Raw genomic sequence first — 26,620 nt, 5'->3', positions numbered from 1 at the left:
CCCAGAGACCTTTGGGTAGTGTGGGCGGCATATTAGATAGATAGATAGATAGATAGATAGATAGATAGATAGATAGATAGATAGATAGATAGATAGATAGATAGATAGATAGATAGATAGATAGATAGATAGATAGATAGATAGATAGATAGATAGATAGATAGATAGATAGATAGATAGATAGATAAAAATGTCACTGCTGTCCCTTCCCAACTGGCATTCATTCTAGCACTGAACGTCCTTGTATATACTAAAGCTTCTGTTACAAATCTTTCCCTGTGAGACCTCCATACCCATCTAGGAATGGATGGATATTTGCACTGCAATAATTATGAAGTGGGAAGTCTTCCTCTTCAATAAATCCAGATACATTCAAACAGAAAACACCAGTAAGAACCATGAAGTACAATAAAAACAACAGCATGCTTCTGACTTACAAATGGTGTATTAAAATGGACTATCCTTAACTAGAAAGCAGAGCAGAATGGAAACCTTGTACATCCTCTACTCCAGATATCACTTCGGTAATCAAATGCACCATCTGTGTGTGATGTCCTGTGGTGAATGTACATAACACTACCTAATACACATACACAGAATGATAAGCTGCAGCTAGTAGCAAGTTCTTGTGGTCAAATCAGTCTGTTTTCATTTTGTGTAATGGAACGCTCTTGAGTTCTGCGCAGTTCCCTACAGAGAAACAATAACAGAACAGGAAATGCATCACACTCTTCCCTTTGGACAGGACAACTCCGTACTTTCTAAGTGGAAGACCAACATTAAGTGAGATTCGGTTTTGGTGGGCACAGTGGGCAGCAGTTATACTAACCCAAATTCCTTGTCACGCTTCTGCAGAGGCTAGAATCCTTCTTGTGCCCCAACAAACTTTGCAAATGAAAAACGAAATGTTTCTCAACTGCAGAAATCTATCAAAACTGTAGTAGCTTTCATATTACAAGAAATCATCAGAAGGAGGAATCTTTTGAGTCTCGTGCATCTGGAATTTTCCCTGGCAGAGAACTGGGGAAGAATTTCTTTATTCACTTTCATCTGTATTTGGACTTCTTATCTTTGGACTTCTTTGGACTTCTATCCTTCCTCTTCTCCTCCTGCCCCTTGTCCCAGGACTCCTCATGGTGTCTGTCCTTGGCCTTTTTGTAGCGGATGTCTCTGTCCTGAGAATGACTGCGACTACGGCTCCGACATCTCTCTCGCCTGTCACTTTTTCGTCTCTCTCTGCCGCCAGTTTCTTTGTGCCTTCGGTCAGGGTCCTATTACAAGGGATGGGATGAAATAGTTACAGAGGGCTGCTTAATGGGCAAGTAAGGATTAGAAAGGTGAAGGAATGGCTCTAATTTGTCAAGCTATTACAATTCCCCCCCCCATTGCCTCTGGAGAATGAATGGACATCAATAAATTGAGAAAAAGTATGCAACCTTGCAGGTTTCACAGAAGTCTCCTTGAAGAACAAGCAAGTAGTTAGTTTAATGTACATACACAACATTCAGTTCTCTACGAGTGCTGCAAACTCCTGAACAAAACTGGAATCCTTCAAGAACATTTACATCCTCCAAAATATAAAAACAACAAAACTTTAAACTGCTTAATTTAATGCTCTGTCATTGTTAAGTATCCAAAAGTTTCGGTTTGCTGTCTTCTATCATCACTTTAAATATTAGCCACGATAGCTTTTTATACATACTGTATGTATTTAAAATAGGTAGCGCTAGAATTCCATTCATCTGCTTTAGTGAGCAATCTTAACACTCTCCGAAAAGCCACTGAGAAGCTGTTGCAGACCATGTTTTCTGCAACTTGAGAAGCCTCCTTCTTGCAACACCAACCTTCACCTATTGCTGCTCTCTAGCAGAGGTAGGAAGCATGCTGGGGAAAGCTTGGATCCAAAGGGCTTCTCTTCTGCAAACTCTCCTTTATCAAGGGGGGGGGGGGGGAACCCCACTCCCTTAATTTTCACTCTGGCTGGTATGTGCCCACCAGAGCTAAGGAAGAGATGGTTTCCACATTACAGAATCAGCAGTCCCTAAGACGGCTCTGTGGGTGTACAAAGAAGAAAAGAGAAGCAGGCTAATATGCAAATAATACTTCTTAACTGTGGATGACTTTCAGTTTTCGAGAGGCATGCAAAGAATGCAGCCTTGCGGCCTAGGGACCCAGAATAGATTTTGTGTTCTCTTTGCTCTAATGTAACCTGTAGTTCTTGTTCAAGTCTTTCAAACTGAATTTACTATTGATGAGACTGTCATTAAAAAAAAAAAAAACAGAACACAAGCAGAAGCCAGAATTTACAGCAATGAGAGCCATAGACAATACCAGCATTACTTTAAAATACACAATTGCGGACAAATTTCATTTGACTGTGGAAAATTTAGACCTTAAGAAAGGATTGCAAGTGGCCAAAAAAACCTCCCAATACTTGCCACAGTTTCAGGACTGGAAGTCCCTGCTAAGGCCTCCAAAATTATCTTGGAAATTCTCTTGAACAAGGAAGGTTCCATTTCTGCAAAGGCTTCTGCCTGATTTGAAACAAAGTTTTCTACCTTCCTGTACAGCACAATTGGTACTGTCCACACAGGACCCCCACCTTCTGGGGTGGCTTTTTTCAGACAAGCACGACAGCTAATTATCTTAAATTCTTAAATTTATAGCTGACGTAAATCAAGTTCATATTCATCTGGCTTTGAATTCTGTATACCTAGACCTCCCACTACAAACACAGCCAAGTGTAACAAAGGAGAACATAAAAGGTAAATTACTGTATACAACAGCTGATTTCCAAGCCATAAACTCATCTCTTTCTTGTAGTCACAGGTTTTCCCTATCATGACTGCTCCATCTCTTTATCTTTTTGCAAGCTGTGTTTGTTTCATTATTTGTTAAAAGTTACCTCGAGATTTTTGTGGATTATTTACCTTTTTAAAAGTTGTAACTAGCAGTTGCCAATAGATCATGTTTTCAAAAAATCACCAGTTAACAGTGGCTGGCTGGGTTTTTAAGTCTTGTACAAAAAGCTATTGGTCTGGGGCTTATGGCTGTAACTAAGAATTGTTATTTTGATGTGATACTCTATTTTCACATGACATATGCTTCATAAAGAATTATTACTCTTTACTCTCCCCATTTCTATGTTCATGTTTACTTCTTTAAGAGCAGTAAGTTTTGTGTAATGATTTTGTCTTGCTTACTTCTATAACAGCTTTCAAAGTTTATTTATTTACCGTAATATGCCATTTAGAAACTCTTTGTGGAGTGATGTAAAAGATATTCCCTTTCCTTCCATACAATCCCATCTATGATAAAAATGAAAACCCTAATCTATTTCAAAAGAAAAAGCAATGCTCATTAACCACATTATGAAGCAGACAGATTTCACAGACACATCACTGAGCCAAAGAGTGGAGAAACAATGGCTGGGTAAAACTAGATGTTTTAAACAATAAACATAATTTTTAAAAAACACTGTAAATCAAAGGTTTCTTTCAAATAATACCACTGAGTGACCCAAATCAGTTTTCCTTGTTATGCTGGTTTAACACCAATTGTGTTAACAGTTGGAGGCAAATTGCCTTAGGTTAAGAAAGTGCCAAACACTGTTGCTTTGTTACTGATGGAAGGCAAAATATGCAACAAGTATTTGCTTCTAGCTAGCAATTAATGAGTCAGCCAATATCTTCTGGAGCACACGCAGCTACTGTTCGCTGCTGGCTAGAAAGAAGTGAATGTTACTATTTTTGCCTTCCACCTACATTACACAACAACAGGATTTCAGCCATTTGCCTATTAAGTGGTGGGTCTCAGCATACAACTGATAATGTTTATGGTGATATTTTGCAATTTGCCAGCGAAAATTACATTGTTTGCAGAGCTATGCAAGAAGATTTTGAGTCCTATTAAACAAAATGGACAAAAGAACCTTATGTGTTACAAATGATTTCGAAAATGGATTGGTGTCTCTGCAAGATATACTGCTAAGGGTGCTTTTCTGTCTAAATTAAGGAACAATCTGATCATTTCTCAAATATAAGTATTTCCATTCTTTACCCAACTGCTGGTTTTAACATGATGTAAAGAGAAGTTCTCCTGGCACGCATCTTTATTCTCTCAAAAAACTTCAGGGCGGCACAGTCCTGTTTGCGTGCTTTTCACATAATCCATCCCCTGCCCCCTAAAGTTTACACCGGTGTACATAGACTACATGACAAAAACCACAAGGTGATGTCTTCCCATCCCAGAGAAACATGGATTCTTAAGATTTCTACACTGAATGTGAATAAAATTTTTATCAAGTCACAGAACACATTTGGGAAAGATGGGTTCCTAGCAGTTTGAAAGGGGTTTCTTGTAAAAAACATGACAACACACAAAGAACTTTGCCATGAATCTTTGTTTTTCAGATGTGGTGGGACTTCAGAACACTGGATCTGGGATTTGATGGAATTCATTTAATGGTGATATGATTTCAGATCTGAGGGTAGTTATGAGTGGATCTAATTTTACTGTACCTGTTTCTTACACTGTGTGTATCTGTCTGCCCATTCCATAGCCCCCATATACTCTTTACTACTTTCTCAAAAGTCCTAACATGCTCAAGGTCTTCAAAAAATTTCAGCCAACTATCAATCTGATTTAAATCAACCCACCCCCAGGAGTAACTCTTTGTTAACGAAAGATATTTTCTAAAATACTGTAGCCACTTTCTTCCTGCTAGTAATAACTTTCTTTAATTCCACTAACTTGTACAGGACTTTAGAATGCCAATAAGATAACAGTTCCCTGTCTGAAGGAACCGAGGCCAAAACTCACCATACATGAGACAATAAAGCTAGTGGGTGGAGTATGTGTGTGTCACTCAATCTCAGTATCACACAGACAGTTCGAGCTGTAGATTTGGATAGAAAGAGGATAGAAGAGTCACCCAGATAATTTATTGAAATAATAGCTGAGGACCAAGGATTGATTCCTACAATGAAGATGAGGCAAACATAGCAAACATTTTTCTTCATAGGCAAACAAGGAGACAGATAAGAAAAATAAATGGTGGCAATCGCAGAAACCCATGAGTTGAGGGGAATCAAGCAGCAAGGAAATCAAGTGTCAGTTTTTTAGTTCAGAAGCAGCTCTTTTCCTGTATGTCAAGAGATGTATGCAACTCATTTAAAATGTATAAGTGTGAGCTGGTTCAGCATACAGTGGGGTCTTGACTTGAGAACTTAATCCATATTGGAAGGCGGTTCTCAAGTCAAAAAGTCTGTAAATCAAGTCTCCATTGACCTACAGTGCATTGAAAACCGATTAATCCTGTAACAGGCCGTTTTTGTTCCATTTTGGTTTTTTTCTGGTCTGTAAGTCAAATCTCAGTCTGCAAGTCAAACCTAAATTTTGCGGCCAGAGAAGTCTGTAACTCAAAAAGTCTGTAAGTCAAGCCGTCTGTAAGTCAAGGGTCCACTGTACACAGTATTTTTCATCAGCTGTTCAAATACAAATGAATATCTGCACTGTATAAATGGGGGGGGGGGGGAGAGCCACAAATTAAGATCCTGACCAGACAACAGTATGGATGCACTTTTTAAGCGCTCTGCTGACAATGTCAATATTTGCATTGCAAATGCCATTTTCCAAAAGAAGAGAAATGAGAGGACTGAAGTATTTGCAAAGATTTTATTAGTAGCTTCAACAAATATAACTTATGAAGAAAATCTCAAATTATTGTAAAATGATGAGCACCAGATGGCACACCGATGGTAAGTACATAGCCTTATTTTCACAAAACAGTTAATTCAAAAGTATGAGCCCATGTGAAGAAAGCTGGCCTGCTCTACATGGAAGCTCTCCTTCTCTGACATTCCCTCTCCTAATGCAGACAAAAAGGGAAAGAACTCTTTCCTGGGTTCTTCAAATTTATTTATTTTTTAAATGGCAGAATATTTGAATGACTTTTCTTTGACACGTATGTTCCAACTTGACCTATGAAAGGAAGGCTGACATCTGTGTGGCTGCAGCCTTCAAAGGAAACCATCTGTACAGAGCTCCTGAAGGGGAAGAAGGGGAGACCTAGGGCATTTCTTCAGGACAATAAAAATGCTAGGTAGGGTTCTACAAAACTGAAATGTCTCTAACAGCAAAATTACATGAAGACTGAATGAGAAAGAAATTAATGGTAACTGAAATGTAGGAAGTGGATATGAAAGTAGCAAAATCAGAAACCAGTGCAGCCAAGATGAGAATAAAATCTGAGTGCATAATCAGAATGTTTTCTAATATGTCTAACAGGTATAAAACACCTGTAAATAGGCTGGAAAAAGCATTCCTCCTATTTGGCTTTGACACAGTGCACTATTAAAATGTGAAGGACACTGAAATGATAAGAACCGACTACCTTATGTTTTTTGATCTTCTTCTCATCTTCATCGTCATCCGAATGGTGATGTTTCTTCTTCTTCTTCTCAGAGTGCTTGTGAATTGTTCTGGTTTTGTCCTCTTCATCCTCCAATACAAGGTCATATTTTGAGCTGCGCATCAGTTAAGGAAAGTGGGGGAACTGCTCCTTAAGTAATGGCAGAAGACAATGGCAGAGAAGAAAACTTATGGCTAAATTCAAAGGAATTTATCACCCTGTAGTCTAAATGTGAATAAATTAAGATTCTGGAAGCAGAATGGTCTGCTCCTGAGCATCTCCACATTCCTCACTGCCAGGTCAAATCTAGTAAATGTTTTAATCTTCGAGTCCATACATTTCTGCACACTTGGAGCAAATCCCAACTTCTATATTCTAAGAAAACAAAAACCATTATGAGCAGAAGATTGCAACTGCTAAAACATATGCCTGCATGCTGACAGAGGCAGAGAGCCATATCAGAGGCTTTACCATTGTTTTCTTATGCAGTGGGTTCAGGCTGTGCATGAAGTACATCCATGCAAGTATGGGCAGGTCTCAAAGAGAGGCAGCACTACCAGGGGTATTCAGCACTTGATACATCCAGTCCACGTGTAGAATACTGACACCAAGATTTGTGACCTGGATCCCTTGCCCCAGAGAAGCCGTTTTTTTTCCCTCCCAGTGTCAACTATTTTGATTCTAAGCAGAGCTGGAGAAAGCAACTGATCAGCTTCTTAACAACAACAGAAGCACCGTGGCACCTTCAAGGCTAACATATTTATGTGAGCTTCGGTGGCTTACATTCCATGTCTTCAGACACAGAGTCAGCCCACAGATTAACATACACCGCGTACAGTATATGGTTGTAGACATAGGGACTTAAGGTGTGAGGATCTGTGACCACAACTCCTAGAATTCTGGGAGTTATGGTCCAAATATTCCAATGTACACACCACCTCTAGTGCCGTGTTTCCCCAAAAATAAGATAGGGTCTTATTTAAATTTTTTGCTCCCAGAAACACATTAGGGATTATTTTCAGGGGATGCTTTATTTTACAGTCATGTCATCTTCTTCTGGTTGCTGCACAATGGTGGAAGGCAGGGTTTCACTTAACTGAGGCATATTTTGGGAGTAGGGCTTATATTACCAGCGTCCTGAAAAATCATACTAGGGCTTATTTTCAGGTTAGGTCTTATTTTAAGGGAAACAGGGTAGTGACACTGCTAACATACTAAAGGAACTTTAAAAGTTCACAAAGTATCATTAAGAGATGGAATGACCTTTCAAAATCATTATTCCACAAACACCTGGCAACAGGCAGAGTAATTAATGCATGTAAATGGCTGCTGTCTCACAATGGCTTGGCAGTTGCATTTCAAATGCTGGCAGACATCATTTATACAAATAAAACAACTTTTGGCTAGGGAGACTTTAAATGCTCAATTAAAGGTCTCATCTGCTCCTGCATTTGTATTGTTTCTGTGACCATGTGGCCTTTTCCTGATTTCTCCTGAACCTTAAGAGACATTGGATGGCTGATTGGGGGGGGGGGCATCAGAAGACCAACGTGAGTTCCTGAACACCATGGGTGCTTAACACCAAACAAACAGTACTGCATGCTAAAGAAAGCATCTGCCAGGTAAAATTATTTATTTGGCTGGTGGTTTAACTAAATCCCTAATCCCAACGCTGTTAAGAGGCAGGCCATGCCACTGAGCAGTCTTCCCTCCCACAAATAAAGTGAAACTCTTCAGTTTCAAAAAGGCAGAACGGGATAAAGGGGGGGGGCAGATTGCCTGTGACTGCCCCTCTTTTAAGAGATGGGCCATAAATTCCAAACTGCTAGCTGAGGAGGAGCTAGAAATCAACATACAGGCTGCAGCTGTTTCCATCTACATAAGAAGCTAACCTGGCCTGTGCACCATCAGCCATGTGAATTTGGGACATTATTAACAGCACATAAGTTTAGAACTAGCCATGAGAACTTGGTGCACAGCCTGGAAGAAGATGGTTTATCATAGAAAGTTCACTGGGTTTTTTTGGTTTTTTGTTTGTTTGTTTGTTTTACATTCTTAATGGCCGATTAAAGGTCTCACCTGCTCCTGCATTTGTATTGTTCCCGTGGCTATGAGGCCTTTTTCTGAATTTTCTGGAGACAATAAAGGAAACTGGCTTGTTCATAAAAGGAATAATTGTGTGCTATCAAGTCAATTCAGAATGATGGTGACCCTTTTCAGACTTTTCTAGGTAGAGAGTACTCAGAAGTAGTTTACTCTTCTCTCTCTCTCTCTCTCTCTCACACACACACACACACACACACACACACGCTAAAAGCCTCAGGTTCTATTTAAGCCTCTAGAACTGAGTGTACACTGAAATTCATGGATACAACCCACTTCAGCTTGCTCTCTCTCAAAGCTCCCTTTGTAATTCCACTTTTCTACAACAGCCACTCTGAGATCAGTGACAGTGTCCTGGCACCGACCTTCATATACTGCCAATTCTCATGTCAGATTTGTGTCAGTTTATTCCTTTGCATAGAGATTGTCATTCCTGCCCTATAGAAACATAGAGGAGCACTGCTGGCTGTGGGTGGCACACATCCTGTTAGAAGATGAACAAGTAAATAAGCCCCTGATGTTGTGAGTGGGACATAAAATGGATTTAGCTTTCTGCATTTTAAAACTTAATCCATCAAAAGGGCTTATGTATTTTCTAAGTGTAACTTAAACCTTAGTTAAATAGATCAATGTGTATAGATACATACCCGATAAATTGCACATACTTAGATTGTAGGCATTTTAGTATAATTAAAATATTTCTTATTTAAATATAAAACAGCTTTTTTTCCTAGTGTGATATATGATCATTTAATTGGTAAGGATACTCTTGTTTAGGCTTTGCCTTCTCCTTCAGACTCAGTTTAGAGGTTCTGTCCTGATTTTTCTCATATTCTTTGAAATCATCCTTTGTGTACTTCCCACCTGTTTACAGAAAAAAGAAATAAGCTACAATTTTGAACCTGAATGCAAACATGAAACCAATAAATAAAGGCAAATTACCATTCAGTTACAACAGCAAAAATCTTTGTCAGTCCTTAGAATAAAATTTCATTCAAACACACATATTCAAATCACACAAGGTGTCAAGGTTCCCAGGGTGAGAGAACCTCACCCTAACCAGTAAAACAACAAGCAACAGAAAGGATCTGAAAAGCTTTGGATTCTTTTTCATGTCCCCCTATTTCATTTGCCTTCTCCTTCAAATCTTGTCCATCAAATTGCTTGGGAAACGATGAATCAAATAAAGCAGAGAGGGCTGCTGTGAGCAAACAATCAGGAGATCTGGGGCAGGGATTTTAACTTGCAGAAGGACCCCGATTGCTTCGAACACAGTGAAGAATGTTATTTGTTTCTGTCCTTCCTTGTGTGTGTGATCCATGGTGCGTTCTAATGTAGCCTCCATCTTGCTATTGCTCACCTGTATTTTTTTTCTGGGTTTTTAGGGGGATTCTCCTCATACATACACATCATTTCCTAGGATGTTTGTAGCAGCTATTGCTGCTGCTGCCGCCAGGCAGCCTTTCTGTGATGCCAACATGTTTCCGTGGGATTATTTTCTGAACTTCCTTCTCACTGGTTTCTTGGGAGATTTTTCCCTCTTTCCTTTCCTGGATTACTTTTGCTGCCTGCCACTGTGTGCTGGTTGTGGATTCAAGAGAAGATATCCATGGTACCAAGGAGAGAAATCTCCCTATTCTAGTTGGTTTGAGGGGTACCCATCCTTTCATTAGATATGAAAATAACAGGTTATTTTGTTTTATTTTTACCTCATTTGACTCAATATTACATTTATTTGCTTCCTTGCTTTTCTTGGTTTATGGGAAAGGGCAGTATGTGTTTTTTCAAAAATGTTGTCTCTTCCTCCCCCTATGGGTTTTTCCTGTTAGACTGTGTTGTTGTTGTTTTAATTGTGCTATTTGGTTTATTTTATAAGGATTACCTGCTTTCTCTTGCATTTCTGAAGTCATTTTGAAGGGTCATTTGGGTTTTTTTTAACTGGTTCTGTTGCCTGCCTTTCCTCTACAGGTTAAAATGAAATGAAAGAGCGTGTATTTTTCATATTTAATGAAAGGACTGGTATCTGAAACACCCAAACATAAATAAGGCAGCTGAAAGAAACTTGCAAAGAATCAAACCTGAACATTTCTAAAATTTCCCTGCCCATATCTCTATTAGGCAATATCCAACTTCGAATGTCTACTGGCAGAACTGTAAAATCTAACAGAATTAGGAGGGAACAATCTTCTCTCTCCACTAGAAACCCCCAGAGGCCTCCCCATACCTGCTCTGGAGCACTGGGACACACACACACCCCAAGATGGTCTTCAGCTGGCTTCAAACTGCCAGGAAAAAGAAGGGAGTCCTTTCAAGGTAGCACTGCAGTGCCAGGGTAACACTTGACAATCCAGAGATAATCCGTACAACCCTGAGGGAAGCTGCAGCTGCCCTCTGTTCTCCCCTTTCCTCTTAATTCTTTTGAGTAAGAGCTGGAGGGGAAGGCTGACAGTTTGAGATTTTGGAAGCAGATGGCCCATGAACTTGGGTTTGCCATCCCACACGTCCTCTTCCAAAGGTGGCCATCCAGCAAATCTAAGTACCAGTCAGGATGGCAAATGATGAGGATGGGGGTCACATGCACTATGCTTAACTTAGCAGCTCCTGCAAAGCGCATCATCCATTTTCAGTAAGGATACAACCAGACCCTTCCAAAAAGTGGCAGAACTGCAGAGGAGCTTGGCTTTAAAGTCCCCTACATTCACATTATGAATTTAGCACCAGAATAACTGGAGTTCCCAAATTTTCAGCAGCAATCTTCAAGTATTAGGACACTTCAACTACAATAGCTCCAAGTAGCCTTTAAAAACAGAAGCTGTGAGCTTCAAATAATGTGCTGCCATCTTATGGTCCAAGTTGGTATTTCCTTACAAATAACAATAATGTGCTATCAAGTCAGTTCTGACTTATGGCAACCCTTTTCAGGATTTTCTAGGTAGAAGAATACTCAGAAGTGGTTTACCCTTCCTTTCAGCTGGGGATGCCCTGGGACTGTTCAGCTTGTCCACGGCCACCCATGGCTATGGACAAGTCCATCTCCTTGGAAGCACAGTGGGGAATAGAACTCCCAACCTCTGGCTCTGCAGACAGAGACCTAAACCACTGAGCTGTCCAGCCAGTGATTTCATTACAAGATACTGACTTCCTTTACCTGATCAACTAACCTCCAGCACTGAAAATACAAAGACTGCCAAGCAGTCAGGCAGAAGGGGAAACAACCTCTGAGTGAAGGCTTATATTGCTTAAAATGGAAACCCCGAAGTTTCTAATTTTCTGTTCTCAGCAACTCTAAGGCTATTCCACCGCCATGAAATCTGACGACCCCATTTAATGGTCTGCATCCAGGCTCCTCCCTACATCTCAAGAGGACAGAGGCAGACCATAAAGAGTAAAGAATCAAGCCTCTCCCTCCCACCTTACCCTTGTGATTATTACTCTCAAAAGCTTGCAGGTTTTTGTGCCTTGGTGTGGGGGAGGGTTCGCTGACAAACAGCTCTCAATGGTAGGGAGGTTTTTCTTAATGTTTAGCTGCTACTCTGAGTTGAGAAGAGGTTCCTGAGACAACAGTCTTTCAACTCTCTTTGCCCAAACCAGCACACTCTCAAGCCCTGCCATGTAAGGAGCTTGTAATAAAAGCACTTGGGAAATAATTACCTTTTCCTTTCCATTTAATCTTTGCAACAGACTGGCTAAAATCCACATGTATCCGCCTGTCATCAATTAGGACATTATCCATTTTAAAGTAAGCTTTCTCGCAGTCTTCCTCCTGGTACAAATTTCAAGGGAGAAAAATACAATTCAAATTAGAAAATACTTCTTCATAGCCATCCTTTGAGGCCACCATTTTAATAGGGAAAGCAAGTGCTGCAAGTGTCCATAAAGTGATAATCTTTCCAGTATTATTTAGCATGTGGTTAAAAAGAAGAACATCAACTACTTTGATGGCACAAAGATATTAGGCCATCTATTGAAGCAGAGCTTTATTTCAGCATAACATAGGATATCAAGATAGTAGTTCACTATTAAAAAGGTGGGATGACATCTTTTTATGTAGCAGAAAACTGGAGTTCTTTTTTTTAAAAAAGTACTAGTGCACCACTGCATGGACCAGTCTGTCTACATTGTCAAAGAAGCCTCACACATTTAAAGCTACCTCTTCATACTGATCTTCAGTAGAGATTAGCATAAACCCTGGTTTGGAGGTTTGTGCCAATTCGTGGGGCTGCACATTCCCTTATGTTACCTTGCATTGCCTTCCTGGCTGAGTCCCCCCACTCACCAGCCAGTGCCGCTCTCCTCATCCTCTTCTTTGAATGTTCAACCAGTCTTCGGCAGGAACATGGACTTCCCTGCCCCCACCCCGCTTGGCTGACCGCCCGCTCAGACAAGGAGGCAGAACAGGCAGCCCTGTGCTCCTGCCGGGGACTGGTCAAACAGTCAAGGAGGAGAGGAGTATGCGCCGGCTGGTGAGCGGGGGATCCAGCTGGGGAGATGGGGGAAGGTGCTGTGTGCACAAACCAGCACGAATCTCTGAACTGAGGTTTGTGTCCATCTCTAAGCTCCAGTATGATCATTTTCCAGAAGCTACAGAAATGATTTCAGCAAGGAGCAGATGTTGGAATCTGACTCTTCACAAGTAAGTGCTACATTCTATCTAGCACACAAAATTGGTTTCAATGGGAAAACACTGAGAAGATGAAGGATAGGGGTGACTGGGCTGGGAATATGTAGTGACATTCTGAGTAACATGAGCTGCCTGGGTTCTCCTGGGTAAGGTGGCAGGAGAAATACACTGAACAGAGAAGAAGAGAATGCACACTTCCAACTTTACCTTCCTATATCCTTAGTGTATAAACAAAACCAGAATGCATTTGCAAGGTCACGTACCTTCTCAAACTCAATGAAAGCATAACAGAGGGATTCACCTGTCTTCCAATCTCGAATTACTTCACAACTGAAAAATTAACACAACAATTTGTTCTCAATATTTAATGCAATAGCAACTGTTTGATGGCCATTATTAAGAGGTAAACTGGCTGGCTGATAAACCTTTTTAACAAAACACTAAGAAAACAGCCTGATACAGACAAATCACATTTGCATCAGTAGCTGTACTGAGCTCTAAAACTAGAAACTCTACCATTGGAATATGGAGCTCTTTCATATTCCAATGGTATTCCACTATTGTTTCCAAAGATGCAATACAGAAGCACAATGTCAATAACAAGATCCAACAGACATTGCCATATTAAGGATCTTCAGAAAGAATTGTTAGCTATGAGCAATCAGTACTCTCAGGCCACTTTCTTAGAAACATGAATGACTTCTAGGTTGGGAGATGAACATGAAGAACACAATGGAAAAGATACTAAACTTTAAAACCACTCCCAAGTTCAGACCGGGAACAAAATGCCTCACTGTATTTTCTGTTTCATGAGAGCAGTAATTTGGGATGCAAAACAATGGCAAACTAATACTTTTTGGTTGTTACTTCCAATAAATTAAAACAGAACTCCATGAACAGCTCCAGTAACAAGAGAATTATCTGTCTGAAGAGGGTTCTCACAAGGTACTGTATTCAAATACTGAGAATCGAACTGTTCACTTTGTTCAAGAGGAAAAGGTGAATTTTGCACTCTTCGTACTATAAGAAGGCATTTTCTCAAAATTTTTTTTTTGGGGGGGGGACAATTTAATAAGAAGCTAATGAGGCAGATAAAAGGCAGAAGTGTCCAACAAATAGGACTCTGAAGAGAAAAAGTGCCGCAACTTATGAATATAAATCTTCCCCATACTGTTATTGAGATAGATGTTCAAAAGTCAGGACAATAAACAAGTACTTTTATCTCTCAACAGCAAAATATGCCTCTCCCACTTACCAGCATCAGCCTTTTCTGTTCACTCTTCCTAAGCTCAAATTGAGCCAGATGTTGAAGCATATGACTTATCACTATAATAAATGTAAGCACATCAATCCTGGGAAGGAAAGATTCCAAAGAAATCTGATTTGTTGTTACTTGTGAAGATTTCCTGCAATTACCTTTTTATTGGCCCAAATCGGGAAAATATAATTTCAAGATCCTCATCAGTTGTTACAGGATTAAGTTTACAGACAAAAAGCACATTTTCAGGTGGTTTAATATCTGCATCAGGCAAGTCTCCAACCTGAAGTACAAAAAATAAAAAAATAAAACCTGTCACAAGAGAATATTTCATGTCTCATTTATATGCACTCTCTAGCAAATCACATTTATGTTTCATATCACTTTTTAATGTGCATGTGGTTTATATCACATTGGGAAGAGTGCCCAAGAGAAGCAATCTATAATTATTCTTCAACCTTAGAGAGAGAAGAATTAGGGGGAACCCCTCTGTTATATGCCCCTTTAAGCATTCACTGCTTTTAGATTCCAAATGATAAGATACTGGAACACTGTCATCTTAAAGTTAATTGTGAGCAAATGTACTGAATTTGCAGCCCAGGCACACTCCAAGATCAGTCTCCTCTTATTTTGTATTTTGCTCCAACTAAGTTAATACATGATAGGCAAATACGTATATGTTTTCCGCACATTTTAAACTATAACTGCCATGACTTCCAACCAGCATAATTAATGGTTAGTGACACAGTAATTAGATTTGCTCAGCAAAATACCTGGATGGCACCAGCAGACTTATTAATGGATTAAGAGCTGATTCACATATTTCACTCAATAACTGCTGTATCGAGTGGTGATCTGCAATGTTGCATAGCATTTCCCCATTATTTGCATGAAATGCCATGGCTCAAGGGTGAGGAGCTAAAAGGGAGGTGTGCCCAAATAAACCAATTTAATAATGATAATATTATTAGTTGATGGTGTTAAAGGCTGCTACAATGGAGCTTTGCTACCTTTAAAATACACCAAAATTGCCCACACACATGCTAAAGCAGTGGTCCCCAACCCATGGTCCATGGCCTGGTGCCAGTCTGTGCCAATGGCAGGACCCGGCTGCAGAGACAGATCTCCTGCCCCCATGTACGCACTCCCCCCACCCATATGCACGGGTGCCCTGCCAACCCACGAACACGCCCCACCACTCGCGAGCATGCCCCACCCATCCATGCATGCGTGAGCACACCGTGCCACCATGAGCACAGACCCCCCCCCCAACCAGTCCGCGGTTCAGAAAAGGTTGGGGACCACTGTTCTAGAGGGCCCAAGAGGATTTTCTGAGGGGCGAAATCGTGCAAAAATCCCACTCCCACCCCTGCCCCTGGGGCTGCATGCAAGCAGTGGGCTGTATCTTGTAAATTCCTGTGTTAGTGCAATGGCAGTATCTAATACAGGTCTGCACAAGCAGCTGCACAATTAGCTGTACAATAAAATGTGCAACTGCTTGTAACAGGGTTTTGCAAGTGGCTCACAACTACTTGTACAACAATGCCAGCTGCACCAGCAGTGATTTTGATTTTGCTAATGTTACAGTACATTTATTTAGATCAATGCACACTATCTCCACACCCTGTTCCACTTTCCACTCCCACAAGGATTTTAATACTGACAGTGTGTAACTCTTTACATTTGCCTCAAATACTTTATATTTTGTATGATAATCTTCTGTGAGTGATATACTAAAATATATTTAGTGTTTTTGTATATGTGGATGCATGTGAGATAACAAAGAGGGTTGACACGTGGTTTGAAATCCTGGCCCAATTCTTATTCAGTCTTACAGAATATGCATTCAGGGACATAGTCTCTGGGACTTAGCAGCACTAGATGTAAAACAGGAGTTTCTATTGTCAAGTTAGAGAGAAGCAACTTGTCTTACAAGCTGCTAAGGCCTGGACCTCCTTAACAGACGTCCCCAAGAAGCTGAACTTAATACACAAAGAGACCTTTTAGCACACACAGTCTCTCTCATTTATGTTTACTTACCATGACAGAAGTCATTTGTTGCCAAGGGACAAGAGCTTTGTCAAGACCACATGGTGAATTTCAGCCTGCATCTATTTATTATTATTATTTATCAGATTTAATGTCGCACATAAAGCAAAGCACATGCACAGTAGCTCTCTGAGAAATATACATACCATTTCCAGAAGAATTGCCTGAGTTTTTGCCTCTTTTTCTGCCAGAATTTCTTCCACTTCATCAACGGACTTCCCTTTGAAGTCATCAATTTCCTCATCAGCTCCTATTCTTCCACTCTGTCTTATATTAAAATAAATAAATAAAAGGAAGCTATTTAATATAATTTAGCCAATAAACATGTCCTGCAACTCTTTCTTCAGTCTATCTGGGTAGCAAGAATGAATTAACTGTGTGCAATCAAGTCAGTTTTGCCTTATGGCAACCCTTCCCATGGTTTTCCAGGTGGACAGTACTCAGAAGTGGTTTATCATTCATTCCCTTCTTCTGAGGGCATTCTGGGACTGAGCAGCTTGCCCAAGGCTACATAGGGCTGGCTTTTTTCCACAATGGGGAATTGAACTCCCAACTTCTGGCTCCACAGCCAGATAACTAAGCCACTGAGCTATCCAGTCAGTGGGTACCAAGAAGAGGGTACTAAATAAAACTATCCCGGGACCAATTACGGAGGTCCTAGATGGTAATAATGTCAATCAGATAGTATTTTTCTCTTTAAAGCATGAATTACATTCTTTCTGTTTCTATAATGAAGAGTTATTCTTCCATTTTTTTTGGTTGTTCTGAAAAGAAGAGATAAATTCACATCTACTTCTGAGGCTGAAAACGGGGGACAGGATCCAATGCTGAGCAGGATCCAAGAGATCTAGGCAAATCCCCTTTCCCACCATATCACCCAAATAGATAGCTACAGAGGGCTGGGAAATCTCACACAGTTGGTTTTCAAGCAGCTCAGAGGACTGCAGGGAATTGGGGAAAGTAAGGATGTTTTCTAGAGTCAGACTGAATTTAGGCCATGACACTTATTGCCATTTTAATGTTACGAGCACAAGGAGTATACATTGGCTGTTATATCTCCTTCTGATCATTCATGAAAGATGGGCCTTCTCTAGAAAGCATGCTAGCATGAAATTTTGGTTTTATTGTTTTTTATCTGGAAACACTGAAGAGGCACTAGGGAACATCTGTCCATTTCCTAACCTTCCTCAACTCCGTAGCATTCCACCTCCCACTGTCCCGGGTCTCACAAAACACTTCTAATATTGTACTTTCACAGAGGGACTGTCTTGTATTTCCAGAGAGACAGAGGTGTGCTACCATACATATAAAAAATAGTACATTTCACTATCAAGTCTGCTCAGAATTTCCAGTTCTTCTTGAAAACATGAATACTTCCAAAGCATGATGTGTTCCTTCAATCTAGCATGGACATTAGTTAAGCTGTGGCTGAACTCTGTCACATTAAACTCAGTCACACTACTTGAAATCCTGTGCATGTAAGTTGTGCAGTGTAAGGCTGACAACATAAGTTGTGCCATTTTTCTGGAGAACTTCCTGTTCTAAGACACCCCCTCCCAAGGGTCCCCATTAACCATTTTCATTGTCAGGAATCCATGCAGGTTGAAGGATGGGAGAAGGAAGTCTTTAATTACTGAAAATTGCTACTGGTAAAATAACTTCAGCAACAGTAGCAATAAAATATTTTTTCCATCCTGTGGCACCCACTGGTTTCTGATGATGAAAGCGATAACTTGGGACCCGTAGGGACCTCAACACAGGAGAATGAGGAAAGGTTTAATATCAAAAACAAAAACAAAAACAAAAAAACTGCCCCAGTGGATGACATCATCAGCTTTACACCGCAGAACTAAACACAAAAAGGATTTCAACCATTATTTCTTGAAATGGAGGACAGCAGGGAGAAAAGTGAATCTTTTTCTAGGAGACAGTCTATTAATGCTCCACTTTGTTGAAATGAGGGTAAGAAACCATTTTACTGCTGTTAATGAAGGAGACACATCATCAAAGCACAACTAGACTGGAATTTTTATTCAGCTGTGAGTTTTCCAGTTACCACTAGTTTTAACACTTAACACTTTCTCTCTGGATACACTGAAGGGCACTTAGGAGTACACCTCTATCTCCTAGCACTCTGCATCCCTGCAGCATTTGACCTCCCATCACCCCTGGTCTTATGAGACATTAATAACACTCACATCCAACTGTTTCTTTGTGGGCTCTGGTGAACGATCTGGAATTGCCAACCCAGGTGGGTCATCATAGGGATCATCTAAGATCACAGTATGGTTTATTCTGAACAAAGAATGGAACAAACAAACAGTATGTTAAATGAACTGCCACATTACATTTTATTTCCCAAAGATAGGTGCAAATGCATCAAATTGGAAACACATTGACCCAGAATTAAATAAACTATTTGGTGATATAGTCAGCTTCAGTTACCAATGATATACTGTATGTGTAGCAAAAAAAGAAAACACATACTTTTAAAAATACAGTTCATATGATTGTTCTATTGCAACAGAGATGGGAAACCTCTGGCTCAAAGGTATTCCTCATATAGCTCACCAACTCCTTCCCAGGCACAACCATGTTCAGTGGTAAAGTTTCTTTGTAGAACTAGATGAGGAAAACTCAGCCTATCTCCTACTACTGATCAGCGACTGCAGTAATTTTTCTCTTACTCAGCAACAGAGAAGGGATAACTCTTTAGCAGCAATTTCCAACCTTGGGTCACCAGACGTTCTTGGACAACTCCCAAAAATCTTGGCCAGCAGAGCTAGTGGTGAAGGCTTCTGGGATTTACATACAGTAAGAACATAAGGAGAGCCCTGCTGAATCAGGCCAAGGGCCCATCTAGTCCAGCTTCCTGTATATCACAGTGACACCACCGGGTGCTTCTGGGAGCACATGAGACTAGATACATGTCTCCTGATACCCCTCCCCTGCATCTGGCATTTGGAGGTACCTTCCTTCTAAGCCTGGAGATTATACGTCCCCATCATGACTTATAACCTGGAATGGATTTTTCCTCCAGAAATCTGTCCAATCCCCCTTTTAAAGGCATCTAGACCAGATGCCATCCCCACAACCTGTGGCAAGGAGTTCCGCCGACTAACGACACTCTGGGTAAAGAAATATTTTCTTTCGTCTGTTCTCACTCTCCCAACACTCCATTGGAGTGGATGTGCCCTGGTTCTGGTATTGTGTGAGAGGGAAAAGAGCTTCCCTCTATCCACCTTATCTCTCTGCTGCATAATTTTATATGTCTCAATCATATCCCTCCTCAAGCACCTTTTCTCCAGATTAAAGAGCCCCAAACACTGTAGCTCTTCCTCATAAAGTAGGTGCCCCGGCCCATTCATCATTTTAGTCACTCTCTTCTGCACCTTTTCCAGTTCTACAATGTCTTTTTTGAGGTGCGGCAACCGGAACTGTACACAATACTCCAGGTACAGCCTTACCAGTGTTTTGTTCAATGGCATTATAATGTTGGCTGTTTTATTTTCAATCCCCTTTTTAGTGATACCAAGCATGGAATTGGCTTTCTTTGCTTCCACTGCACACTGGGTTGATACTTTCATTGAGCTGTCCACCAGCACACCAAGATTTCTTTCCTGATTCATCACGGACAGCTCAGCTCAGAACCCATTAGCTGATAAATAAAGCTTTCATTTTTGCCACAATGTGCATTACTTTATGTTTTCTTATAGTGAAACACATTTGCCATTTTGCCGCTCTTTCTCCCAGTTTGGAGAGATCCTTCTGGAGCTCTTCACAATCCCTTCTGGTCTTCACCACCCGGAAAAGTTTCATATCATCTGCAAACCTGGCCACCTCACTGCTTATCCCTGTGTCCAGGTCATTTATGAAGAGGTTGAAAAGCACCAGTCCCAGGACAGATCCCTGGGACACACCGCTTTTCACCTCACCTCAAGTTCAAGAATATCTGGGGACCCAAGACTGGGAACCACTGCTCTTTAGCTCCAAGCAATCCCCTTGCAGCAGCAAGTACAAGACAGACAAGAAGACAGGGCTTCAGGAAGTGATACATATCTCACTCATGGATTTCATTGATGGTACTTGATTCCTCAGAAGCAACTGGCAAACGACTGTGTACTAGATGGACATTTGGTTTAAACTAGCAAGGGCTGGCTACTTGGTCTTGTCTGCCTATAGAGTACCATAAAGTCAAACCTGATGTCTTGATATGGAATAAAATCCTTGTCAACAAAGGCCTCATTAATTTTCGCCAATACATCCATGCCTTCTGTTACTTCACCAAATACTGTATGTACACCGTCTAAGAAATCCAGATTTTCCCCTGCTGTGATGAGAAACTAGAAGAGAGAAACACTATTTAGAATTGGGAAAATGGCGAAGACCTCCGTATACTTGTGGTCCCCACCATGGTCCTCCAGATGTTCTTGGACTTCAACTCCCAGAAACCCCAGCCAGCACAGCTTATGGTGAAGGCTTCTGGGAGTTGTAGTCCAAGAACATCTGGAGGACCAAGGTTGAGGACCACCGCTTTAGAACATTTCATTTGGAATCAGTTATCAATCTCTTTCTGGAAATAGATACAAGGGGTGCCAGTTCTACAATTGTCAAATGCCCATGCAATGTTGCAGGTAAGTAAGATGGAATTTCTTATTGAGAGTTATACAAAACCTCTTCTCATTTGTACATTGAAATAGATTTGTTTCAAAATTAGAACATAAATAGCTAATACATTTTAAAAAAACCTATATACCTGTTATAAGATTCAGCATTATCCTTCCTCTTTTGACACAAGAGGAATATAACATAGATACTGCATGTGTCTGTCTGTTGTAGTAGTTAATACCTTTGTTTACATTTAGCATTTAATCAATATTAATATATGTTGTGATTTTTTAATCTTGATGGAAGCCTTCCACCATGTGACTTTCAAAATCATATTTGTACTACATGTACAGCTTACATCTCGTCAGACCACTATTTTCATTCTTTGTGGCATCAGCAGCAAAATTCAATTTGCTCAAGACTCTTTCACTACTGTGGACTCACTTGAGATCCATGCTGGTCATTGCCGTTGTTCACCATTGACACAGTTCCCTTTTTCTTGTGTTTTATTCTTGGTACTTTTTCTGCTTCAAAAAATCTAGCTTGATCCCCATACAGCTTGCTGAAATATACACAGAGGTTGACAGTTGTAAGATGGCAAAATCATAGAATCACAGAAAAATGGGGTTGAAAAGGCTCTATAAGGCCTTTGAATCCAAACCCCTGTTCAATGTATGAATCCAAGTTAAAATATATCTGACAGATGTCTGTGTTACCTTTCTCTTGAATACCTCCAGTTTTGGAGAGCTCACCACCTCCCAAGTTAATTGCCTCCACTGTAATACTGTTCTAAGTGCTAGGATGCTTTTTACCTGATATTCAGGCAAAATCTGGCTTCCTGAAACCTGAGCCTATTATTATGTGTCCTGCACTTTGGAACAACTGAGAGATTCGTTCCCTTCTCTATATGTTATATAATGTTATATTCTACCTATGCAAGACACAACGTATGTGCTTTACTAAGAATATTTATAGCTACAGTACATGTTCCTATGAACATCCACTCACAATTAACATTTTTAGCTTATTTCCTAACTCCACAGTAGATTGCAAACATGCTCTGCCTTGCTCCTCTAGGAGTTTCATCCCTTTTATTTTCTAAAAATAATGTCTCTACATCAGTAAACCCGGATTCGATTCCACGAAATACCTAGAGTAGATCCACTGTCTCTACGGGATTGATATAAGCATTGATTTACCACTCAGCAGTTGACTCAAATCTTAGTTCAGGCTATGAATAAGATACCAGCCACAGAGATTCTGGCTGCATCTCACATTGCCTGCAAATTGTGGCATTCCAACAGGAACATACTATCTCACCAAGTAGACTCCCGTGCAGTTAGTAAGTTCAGGCTGGTACCTCTGTTGTGAACTTAATTTCCGAAGGAATTATGATTTTTTTTTATAAAAGGCACAGCCCCCTCAAGTGCTTTTCACATAAAAGATTCAGGGAAATTTCCAAAGCTTGTGAGGAAACAATGAATGGATTATTATGACTAAACAGTGGCTGTTCTGATGCAACTGATGCCTCTCTTCCCAAGACAAGATCAATGCAGCACAAGAAAGGTATATTATTGCTCCAGATGAAATGTAGCTAACTAACAGATAGCCCAATCCAAGGTGTGGTTTTACTTGCTGCCAATTAGGATTAATTTCCAGCTACACATACAAAGGGACATACACGGAAGGGACATGGTGGCGAGGCGGGCTAAACCGCAGAAGCCTCTGTGCTGCAGGGTCAGAAGACCAAGCAGTCGTAAGATCGAATCCACGCGATGGAGTGAGCGCCCGTCGCTTGTCCCAGCTCTCACCAACCTAGCGGTTCGAAAGCATGCAAATGCGAGTAGATAAATAGGGACCACCTCGGTGGGAAGGTAACAGCGTTCAGTGTCTAAGTTGCACTGGCCATGTGACCACGGAAGATTGTCTTTGGACAAACGCTGGCTCTATGGCTTGGAAACGGGGATGAGCACCGCCCCCTAGAGTCGAACACAACTGGACAAAAATTGTCAAGGGGAACCTTTACCTTTACCTTTACACATACAAAGCTCTGAAGCTTTAATCCTACTTACCAAAAAATAGATTCACCTCCACGGCCTGTTCCCTGGGGATCTCCAGTTTGTATAATAAAGTCTCTCTGAAGCAATGCAAGACGTATATAAAATTATTTTAATATTACTTATTAACATAATTTACCATTTTTATTGTCATACCAATAACTGATGCCAACTGCACTGTCATTATTTCCATTTTAGGAGAACAATGAGCAGAGACAATATATTCACATTTCCTTGTTTTAAGTCCAGTTCTCCAATCCACTGACCAACATAACATATTAAAATTTATACTTCAATTCTTATTGGTCTTTATACTTTTAAGAAAGAAAAGGCATTTTTAAAAGAATGCTTACCTGTATATTATGTATAAGGCAGTAATTGTAGTACTTGATTTTGCAAAGCTTCAGAAAATTCAGACATGCTGCAAGAAATGTAAGACAATTGAAGCCCTCTGCATCTTGCTAAACAAAACAAATTCACACTCTTTCTCCTTAGTATTGGATCAAAAATAGCTTGCAAGAATGGTCTTTCAGGGATGATTGGTATGCCATGAAACGTTCCATAATGACTATGGAAAGCCAGGCTAGACTAACAATCCCATGCCAACTTTCAATTGTCCTGAATTGGCCAAATATTGTACTAAAATGAAAGAGGCTATAGAAATGAATGTTGCTATCAATAATCTCTAGCAAACCCTATTGAAGAATATCCTCTCGAAGGAGCAGAGTTTATTCTCCGTATCTCAGCTCACTTTCCTGAAAATTCGTTACCTCTCCCCTTGATAAGCTGAACCATTGGGGTATGAAACACTGGTATATGTGTTTAGATAACACAGATGAATGCATTCCAGCAAATCAGAGTGCCTTTCCTTTCTTCTTAAATATCTACAACCCATTCCCATATTACTTACAGTGGTGCCTCGCTAGACGATTACCTCGCAAAACGGTTTATTCGCAAGACAATGGGTTTTTGTGATCGCTATAGCGCTTCGCAAAACGGTTTTTCCTATGGCCGATTTTCGCTAGATGATGTTTCGGTCCGTGCTTCACAAGACGTTGTGTTTTTTGGGGGGGACCGTTTTTCACAAGACGATGATTTTGACAGATGAGTCCACGCTTTGCAAAATGGGTTTTTAGGGATGGTTTTTCGCAAGACAGCAATTTTGACAGCTGGGTCCGTGCTTCACAAAACAGTTTCTCTATGGGTGATTTTCATAAGACGACGATTCCCCCCCCCTTTGGAACGCATTGAATGGATTTCAATGCATTCCAATGGGGAATCGCATTTCACAAGATGATGTTTTCACAAGACAGCGATTTTCGCGGAACGAATTAACATCGTCTTGCGAGGCACCACTTGTATTTTCATTATAGTAATGTCACTGCATATGATGCTTTACACAGAGTACCCACCAGGCCCTACCCTGAGAGGATTACAATTTACACTTCAACACAGTGGAAACTACAGAAGAAGAAGAAAGAAAAGTGGAGGCAGAGATACATAGGGAAAATATGCAACTGTTTCAATTAAAATGAGATGAGAGCTGGGCAACAGATTTTTCAGGCCAGATGAGACAATGCCGACATACTTCACCAGCTTTCCTCATTTTAGAAAGGGCTAGTTGCATTCAACTTGCCACTCACATAGATATTAATGGCACAAGCCTTTTCCTACTGTGTAGATAAGTGTGTGTGTGGGGGGGGGGGGAATTCAGGAAACCTACAATCTCCCAATCCCCTGACCATTGGCTATGCTAGTTGGGGTTTATGGGAGTAATCACAAAGTGGTGGTTTGAGCAACTCATCCTGAGTTGGCTGTTTGAGAAGGTGGTCCCTCCAAGATCAACTGAAGATGTGTGTAGGTAAAGAATATAGATTGACCATCTATTGGGATCTGTCCATTAATGTAGCGGTTAAGCTGAGAGAGAAAAGGGAGCAGATTCTACTTAGCTTGTTCTTGTGACTGATACACACATCCCTCCCACCTCCAAATATTCCTAGTGGTACTGCCCTTTAGGGACTCCAAGATTTCAGCTATGCGAGTAGGGACTGGACTAAGTTTGTTATTCTTTCTGTATACATTCCACACATTGATCCTTGATTTTCCATCTGTAAACTGTGTGCTTAACCTTTTTTAAAAAATCCACTTTCAACATTCAGTGAATCCTGCAGTTTTAAAGATTCCTATTTATTTATTTATTTATTTATTTATTTATTTATTTATTTGATTGATTGATTGATTGATTGATTGATTGATTGATTGATTGATTGATTGATTTATATCCCATCTATCTGGACCCGTGGCCCACTCTAGGCAGCTTCCAATACAAGGCAAAACAATAAACCACAAAATATACATAATCATTCAGTAGGAGTTATAATAAATATCCCCCCCAGGATGCCTTGTCCCTGGTCCTATTACCACATAATGGAGATCAACGGCAGTCTTTGCTTATTTGGAATATAAAAGGAGGAGCATTTAAGTACTTGATCAGGCCATGATAATAATTACTGTATTGCCTAATACTGAAGAGCCCATCCTATGCCCTAGTATGAACCACAGGAGCCATAGGCTAAGAAGACTGGGTTTCTGGACATCGTAACAAATAATAACTCTGGATTATGAAGTTGATTCCAATTCATGGGGACTCTTTCCAGGGTTTTCTAGGTACAAAGTACTCAGAAAAGATTGACCATACCCAAGTTCTTATTAAAAGCAGTGTAGCAGGCCCAAGAAAAGAAAAATTACTATGGCAACACAGTGTTGCATTTAAAAAACAAAACCTGACGTGGCTCTTCCACAATCATGCTTCAAGCATTCTTATGGGGGGAAAACAGTACTGCCAAGGGCATATATGTAAACCAAACCCCTGCTAGATTTAAGCAGCCTAAATAAGACTTCAAGTGGGCAAGTGTTGAGAAAGTCACGTCTCGGACTACTTCCGATTCTTTAGGGCCCGTTTTAGGGGCTCCGTTGTTTCAGCGGGTCCTGGCCGAACAGAAATCCAACCGGTGAAGCACCTTTCGGGAAGGCAGCAGCTGCTCGGCCGCGGGCAAGGACGGCCGCCGCCTCCTCGGCCCAACGGGCATCTGCGGAAAAAACAGCCGCATCCAGCCATACTAAAAGAATCCAGCGGCGCCGGATCTGAAGAGCTTCGCGGCCCGTCCCCATTTCTCCTGACTTCGACCCCGTCCAGCTACCTTCACGCCGCCGGAGCGGCCCCTCACCTCTAGGCCTCTCCTCGGTGTACAAGTCGACCACCAGGTCGCCCAGCGTCGTTTCCAACAACACCGCCATGGCGCACAGACCGCCTCGCTCGCCTTCCCGCCGCCCTCGGTCGTCGTCTTCGCTCCGGAAAGAGCTGCCGCTACAATCCCGACATGCCCGGAACTGCTGCGGGTGCCGGAGGTGGGGCTGGCTGGGTGCGACAACACGGTCTCCTCGCCTCCCGCCGCTTGACGGCAGCAAAGAAACCGCCACGCCGGCCACAGACACGCTCCCACGACCGAGTT

The 26,620-nt window shown here is 41.0% G+C and overlaps 1 protein-coding gene across 2 annotated transcripts; it reads right to left on the bottom strand.

Moving 5' to 3' along the window:
- Positions 1-426: 426 nt before the first annotated feature.
- PPIL4 (peptidylprolyl isomerase like 4) lies at positions 427-26,620 on the bottom strand. Of its 2 annotated transcripts, none has more exons than XM_072995489.2 (13): positions 26,336-26,620; positions 23,462-23,529; positions 23,124-23,188; positions 21,496-21,613; positions 20,644-20,786; positions 18,642-18,738; positions 16,590-16,706; positions 14,553-14,677; positions 13,400-13,466; positions 12,167-12,278; positions 9,283-9,379; positions 6,395-6,527; positions 427-1,271 (listed from the first exon to the last, which is right to left on the bottom strand). In XM_072995489.2, the coding sequence occupies exons 1-13, from the start codon at positions 26,403-26,405 to the stop codon at positions 1,047-1,049; spliced, it is 1,437 nt and encodes a 478-aa protein (XP_072851590.1). In that variant the 5' UTR covers positions 26,406-26,620; the 3' UTR covers positions 427-1,046. The 2 variants fall into 2 exon arrangements, with proteins under 2 accessions (XP_072851590.1, XP_072851594.1); XM_072995493.2 differs by lacking the exon at positions 427-1,271 and adding an exon at positions 5,898-6,047 and having other exon boundaries at positions 26,336-26,532.

The sequence above is a fragment of the Pogona vitticeps genome, chromosome 1 (assembly GCF_051106095.1).
Source record: "Pogona vitticeps strain Pit_001003342236 chromosome 1, PviZW2.1, whole genome shotgun sequence".
Taxonomy (NCBI): Eukaryota; Metazoa; Chordata; class Lepidosauria; order Squamata; family Agamidae; genus Pogona; species Pogona vitticeps.
Note: the sequence above shows the minus strand (reverse complement) of the source record. Positions and strands in the feature narration are given on the sequence as shown.

What these genes read in the sequence shown, in the direction of transcription:
- PPIL4 (XM_072995489.2), bottom strand. Translation starts at nt 26,405, where the DNA reads ATGGCGGTGTTGTTGGAAACGACGCTGGGCGACCTGGTGGTCGACTTG. An exon ending in CCACAAAGAAACAGTTGGAT is followed by an intron (nt 16,707 to 18,641) that starts GTGAGTGTTATT and finishes AATATAAGACAG; the next exon opens with AGTGGAAGAATAGGAGCTGA. An exon ending in AGGCAATTCTTCTGGAAATG is followed by an intron (nt 14,678 to 16,589) that starts GTATGTATATTT and finishes TTTGTACTTCAG; the next exon opens with GTTGGAGACTTGCCTGATGC.